This window comes from Mustela nivalis (assembly GCF_964662115.1).
Source record: "Mustela nivalis genome assembly, chromosome: 6".
NCBI classification, from domain to species: Eukaryota; Metazoa; Chordata; class Mammalia; order Carnivora; family Mustelidae; genus Mustela; species Mustela nivalis.
In genome coordinates this window covers 85925374-85931824 of record NC_139025.1, presented here as the reverse complement: position 1 = coordinate 85931824, position 6451 = coordinate 85925374, and the positions used below count along the sequence as shown (strand labels likewise).

General features: G+C 58.1%; 1 protein-coding gene across 1 annotated transcript; it reads left to right on the top strand.

Moving 5' to 3' along the window:
- The first annotated feature begins 1574 nt into the window (after positions 1-1574).
- Positions 1575-4337, top strand: CHST14 (carbohydrate sulfotransferase 14). Its single transcript, XM_082733692.1, has one exon. The coding sequence runs from the start codon at positions 1845-1847 to the stop codon at positions 3528-3530; it is 1686 nt and encodes a 561-aa protein (XP_082589818.1). The 5' UTR covers positions 1575-1844; the 3' UTR covers positions 3531-4337.
- The last annotated feature ends 2114 nt before the right edge of the window (positions 4338-6451 follow it).

Genomic DNA, 6451 nt, shown 5'->3' with positions numbered 1-6451 from the left:
TCCCCTGGCCAGTGACCCCGAAACAGGTCCCCAGGTGGGTATAGGGTGAAGATAGCACCTCATCACCAGGGGTCATGTCATTGAAGAATAAAGGTCACATCACAGGCCTAGGCTTTATGACTGCCTGGCCCTTGGTTCAGCCCAGCCTCAGTGTTGATCATACTCAGTGTGGAGCAAGCTTTGTGGTCATGGTAGGTCCTCAGGGACAGAGCATAGCTACCCCCCCCCCCACCTTCATGCTGGTAAGGACATTGGGCAGGTGTGTTTTAATAGAGGGTATTAGGGGCACAGACTCTGCCACAGACATACCACAGCACTGCCATCAGTTGCTGCCCATAAGAGTCCCACAAGGTGGATGGCGTCCTGTTGTTTTACAGACAAGAATGGTGTGGAGACAAGTGCCTTGCCCAGGGACTCCCCCAAACAAAGCAGCTGTGTCTATACTCCTAACTTTGTTGTTCCTGTTAACACCGAAGATTCTTCGGAGGAGTAAGCACATATTGGTCAAATCATCAAAACATTTTAAAAAGGTTTTTTTCTTTTTCCCCCTCTTCCAGCAAAAATGACATTGTTTTAACCGATTTCTGGTGGAAAGTAATCCCAACACCAGAAATCTCCATTCAATGCTACTAGAAGTGAGGAGCAGTTCAGGGAAGGCTGACCCTGAGGCAAACTTAATCAGCAGGTGGTGCTTCCTGAGATTCACCCCAGCAATCAGGCAGTGAGATGTGGGGTGCCCACTGCGAAGCTGGAAAGCCACCAGGCTTCCTATTCCTTCCCTGCACTCACCCTGCGTGCTCTCATGTCACTAGGGATCAGGGGCTGTGAGCCCTCTAGCTTCATCTCACCCCCTAGGACTCCTCAGGCTTCTGACTTCATCTGATCAGTGGTACCACCATTCTCCTACCAAACTCAAAGCTTCTGGCATCTTCTACTCCTATTCCATTCAGCCCTTTTAGTACTATAACCTGGGATTAGCTGCTTCCTCCCAACAATTCCATGCTTGTGGTCCATTAATCCCTGAAGGATCGAGATTAGGAACTTAGGTTTTAAAATCAGACTGACTCATATAGACTCTCAGCTTCCCTGAGCCTCTCGATTTCCTCAGCCCTGCAGTGGGAAGGCCTGTAGTACCTGTCTCCCAGGACAACTCTGACAACTGGAAGAGAGCACCAAACACCCAGCAGGCACCTGCCTTGGTAAATGTGGACTCTGACCACACTACCACCTCCCATCAGAGCATCACCGCCTCCCGACACGTACCTAACAGGATGAAGTCTGGACCCTTAGCTAGGTGCCCAGTTCAGGTGGGGAAAGGCTGGCCCCTGCTATCCTAGGCATTCCTATAGTTGTCTGTAGCCCACATGGTCAGCCTGGTGCCACTGAGCACATGTTTCCTTACAGGTAGGGAGGCTGCCACTCTGTGCCCCCTAGCTCCTCACCCTTCCAGATGTGTGCTGATCACACTAGTGATCACCAGGCACCGAACTGTCATTGGCCCCTCACCAGAGTGTCCCAGTTACCCCACCCCTTCAGGCCTCGGGGAGGAAAGATGGGAGTGAAGAAGACTCCATTTCCAGACATTTATTTCATCGTTACCCAGTGGATGAATCCACCAGGATGGCCATCCACCAGGTACTGTTAAATCTAACGGTCACCATGGAGATGAGCCACTGGTCAACCATTAGCAGTCCCGCTACTCTTTACTGGAGTGGCTAGGGCAGGGTGAGGGGGGGAACACACCGGGGACTCCGCTTCCAGCGAGAAAGAAGGATTTCCCGAAAGTTTGGACTCAGCGCACAGCGCTGCGGGTGCCCTCTGCCTCCAGACACGCTGTTGGGAGGATGGTCTCAGCCAGGCCAGAGTGTGCGGCAGGGCGTGGGGTGCAGGTCCTTTTCGTCCAGCTCCCCGAGGGCACGCGCTGCACGAGAGGGAGCCGTGGCCTGGGTTTCTTTCTGCCTTTCGGGCCTCGTCAGCTTTTGTCTCCGAAGCCCGGAGCTCCGGGGCGGCCCTGGCTCCGGCGCCCTCTCCCGGGTGGGGGTCTGCACGCTACCTCCTCGCCAGCTCGGTGCAGGGGGCGCCCGCTTCTCTCCCCGCCCCCGGCCTGGACCCGCCCCCGCGCCTGTGTCACGGCGGGGCCGGGGGCGGGGAGCTGCCGGGCGGGACATCCGGCCACGGTCCCTGGCCGCGCCCGCCAGCCGCCCGCCGCCCGCTCCGGCGCCGCAGCCCGGGAGCCGGCCACCCCCACGCGCGCCGGGCTCTCCCGCTGCCGCACCCCTCCCCGAGCCCTCCCGCCAGCGGCGGGCCCAAGTCCCCGGCTCCCGCCCCCAGCCCGGGCCCGCCTCCCCGGCTGCCCGCGGACCTGCCGGGCCGGCGCAGGCCCCCACCTCTGGAGCACCATGTTCCCCCGCCCGCTGACCCCCCTGGCGGCCCCAAATGGCGCCGAGCCCCCGGGCCGGGCGCTGAGGCGGGCCCCGCTGGGCAGGGCCCGGGCCGGGGTTGGGGGGCCGCCCCTGCTGCTGCCGTCCATGCTGATGTTCGCGGTGATCGTGGCCTCCAGCGGGCTGCTCCTCATGATCGAGCGGGGCATCCTGGCCGAGATGAAACCCCTTCCCCTGCACCCTCCCAACCGCGAGGGCGCGCCCTGGCGCCAGGCCCTCCCCAGGCCTGGGGGCCTGTCCCTGGAGGCCGGGGACCCGGACTTGCAGGTGAGGCAGGACGTCCGGAACCGGACCCTGCGGGCAGTGTGCGGACAACCAGGCATGCCCCGGGACCCTTGGGACTTGCCCGTAGGACAGCGGCGCACCCTACTGCGCCACATCCTCGTGAGTGACCGCTACCGCTTTCTTTACTGCTACGTCCCCAAGGTGGCCTGCTCCAACTGGAAGCGGGTGCTGAAGGTGCTGGCGGGCGTCCTGGACAACGTGGACGTCCGCCTCAAGATGGACCACCGCAATGACCTGGTATTCCTGGCCGACCTGCGGCCCGAGGAGATCCGCTACCGCTTACAGCACTACTTCAAGTTCCTGTTTGTGCGGGACCCGCTGGAACGCCTCCTGTCTGCCTACCGCAACAAGTTTGGCGAAATCCGAGAGTACCAGCAGCGCTATGGGGCGGAGATCGTGAGGCGGTACAGGGCTGGTGCCGGGCCCAGCCCTGCAGGGGACGATGTCACCTTCCCCGAATTCCTGAGATACCTGGTAGATGAGGACCCTGAGCGTATGAATGAGCACTGGATGCCTGTGTACCACCTGTGCCAGCCGTGCGCTGTGCGCTATGACTTCATAGGCTCCTATGAGAGGCTGGAGGCTGATGCCAACCAGGTACTGGAGTGGGTGCGGGCACCGCCCCATGTCCGGTTCCCAGCCCGCCAGGCCTGGTACCGGCCAGCCAGCCCCGAGGGCCTGCACTACCACCTGTGCAGCGCCCCGAGGGCCCTCTTGCAGGATGTGCTACCCAAGTATATCCTAGACTTCTCCCTCTTTGCCTACCCACTGCCTAACGTCACCAGGGAGGCCTGTCACCAGTGACCGTGGATAGGGGCCAGCAGCTGTCGGCGAGGGGTGTTGACAATGCCAGCTGCCTGCCATTTAGAGAAACCCTGGCTCTGGGGACCTGGGGCTTCTCCAGATGCCTGGATGGCTGTGACTGCCCTTGGAAGTTCCTTGTCCCGGGTGGATACCCACAGCGGCTCAGAGTGCAGGGTCAGTTGGACAGGAGGCCTGGGGTTCCCCGCTGGGAGGATTTCTTAGGGGCCGAGTGACCTTTCCTGCCCTGGCCCAGGCTAGACATCAGTTTGCCACCAAAGCAGCGCATCTGTTCTGAAGATTGGCTCCAGGCTCCTGGCTGCAGGGACTGTGCCGTCCACTTCATCTACTTTAACCTGTGGCCAAACCTAGAGGTGACACCAGTCAGGGCGGGGATGGGGGTGGTACTGGGCTCTGATGGCCATTCATCGACTCCCTGTGCCTCGGGGCTGCAGGCAGCATTCGTGCCTTATAAATGACTTCTGTGCCTTTCTGCTTCAGACTCAGAATTTCCTGCACTTTCCAGATTCTTTCCGTTTCTCCAAGGAGAGGAAAACTGAGTCAGGGCCCTTGCCTGGTAGATCCAGGACCTGCCCCTGCACACATCCAAAGATCCCCTGTGCCCAGCCTTTCTTGGCGGGGGGCTCTAGGCACCCTCTCCCTTCCCCCAGGGTTGTGACTGTGGCTGGTGTATCTGGCTGTCTCTTTTCTGACTCATTTATTTAAAATTTGTACTTTTTGATAGAATGCTTGTGAAGGCTTTGTTTTCCACATTGCTGAATTTGTAATAAACGTGGTTTTGTATACAAAGCCAGCATCTGTAATTGTCCTTTGGAGCTCCTGTGTGTGCAGTCTCTCCATGATGCCTGTCCCCCCAGGTCAGGAGAGGGAGCTTGAGGGTAGAGAAAGTGAGACCAAGTTTAAGTTGCTTGGGGCAGTCCAGGGGGCCATTTCCATATCAGGGAGCCTCTGGGGGCTTCCCATAGGCCATATCCAATCACAAATGCAGCTTCTGGGATGCCACCCAAGGACAAGCCCCATTAGAAATGACCCCATGTCTGGAGCACACCTACAGGGATTATTCCCTGAAGAAGAGGGTAGGTATGAGACAATGGCTTCTCTTCCTGCTAGGCAGGAATACTTTTTGACTGAGAAGGCCACACCTGCAAAAGGGGATTGTGCTGTGAGCCACAGCAGGTTATTCCTGGCATCGAGAATTACAAAGAAGGCAAGGAGGTTGAGGGAGGAGCAGGGTCTTGCTGACTTAGGCTCAGAGGAAGTTGTGGGCGATGTGGGAGGAATACAGTCTAAGCATTAGAGGATAGGCCTCCATGTGCCTGTTCCCCCAATGCTGTCCAGAGTTCCCAGAACCACCAGGGGTTGGAGAAAAGGCAGCTGAGCCCGCCCTGCCCGTGAGAGAGAAGCAAGGCCAGAGCTAGCCAACCCTTGTTAGCCCTATGTCCTGTACTTCCAGTGGGAACTGCTGTACTTAGGGACCTGAGGTAGTGGTGAGAAGCGCCAGAGGGAGTGAGGGAGGAAGGTGGGAAGTGCCCCTTTGCAGATACCTTGCTATTGGCCTGACTTTAGAGGAAAAATCAGGGGAGAGCAATTCTGTGGGCACTCACGGTTCTCCACCACAACTCCTCAGGAGACCTTTACTTGATTCTCTGTGTGGATCAGAGGCCCCTCTTTGGGGCCCCCTTGGCTCTGGGGGGCCCCCTTGGCTCTTTTTTTTTTTTTTAAGATTTTATTTATTTGTCAGAGGGAGAGAGAGAGAGCGCACAAGCAGGGGGACTGCCAGTGAGAGGGAGAAGCAGGCTCCCTGCTGAGCAAAGAGCCCGATGCTGGCCTCCATCCCAGGACCCTGGGATCATGACATGAGCTGAAGGCAGTTGCTTAACAGACTGAGCCACCCAGGCATCCCAGGGGCTCACCTCTGATAGCATTTAGCTGCTCCATTGTCACTGCCCTGTGACTTCTCCATCTCCCCCACTGAGAATGCAATTGTGTGAATTTGAGACCATGTCTGTCTCGTTCCTTTGACATTCCCAGGTCCTAGCCCAGGGGGCTGGCATGCAGTAGGCATGCAGATGGCCGGGCAGAACGAAGGTCTACTTCTTGCTGCGGGACAGAGAACACTGTCCTTGGAGTCACCCCCAGCTGCCTGACCACCTTTATGAGCCTCCCCGACATCCACTGGATCACCAGAATCATAGCAGAGTCCTGGGAGGATGAATGAAGACCGAATGAGTAAAAGGACCTCTCCTAGCACCTGGCTGAATGCTAGTTGAATACCTGATCCCTCAGAGGCCTGTGGGGACAGGCTAGAAGCCAGGACACTGTGTCCCTCCAGCGCTGGAGACTGGAGCTGCCTCTGGGCAGAGCTCCTTCAACCTGTGGGTACATTTCCCCTGCCAACCGGTCAGGCCTGGTCAGTCCCTCCCTGAGCTTCCACGGCCCTCAGGAGCCCCCCTCTTTTATCCTCCTCCCCAGCTGCTTCCCCCCCTGGGCTTGGAACAGCTGCTCCAGACCTACAGCAGCCACTCAGTCACCCACCCCCACTAGGGCCTGCAGCGTGGGGACCCAGAAAATGCCCACCCCCCGCCCTGCATGCCTCATTTAAATCTCTCCATAGACCAAGAGCATCCTGTTGTTATACGGACACAGAAACTGGCACAGAGAGTAAGTATCTTGCCCAAAGTCCAACCCAGGGCTGTGTGCCTCCCAGGAGGTGGAGATTGGGGGTGGTGGGGCTGGGAAGAAAAGAATAGGAAGGGGAAGGAAGATGAAGGGTGGAGTGGGTTGTATTGGGGGGCACTGACACACATTCTCTCTCCTGGGTCCTTTCAGGTTTTTTTTTTTTTTTTTTTGGACACAGAGATCACAAGTAGGCAGAGAGGCAGGCAGAGAGAGAGGAAGGGAAG

Excerpts from the sequence above, each read along its gene's own strand:
- CHST14 (XM_082733692.1), top strand. The coding sequence starts at position 1,845 with ATGGTCTCAGCCAGGCCAGAGTGTGCGGCAGGGCGTGGGGTGCAGGTC.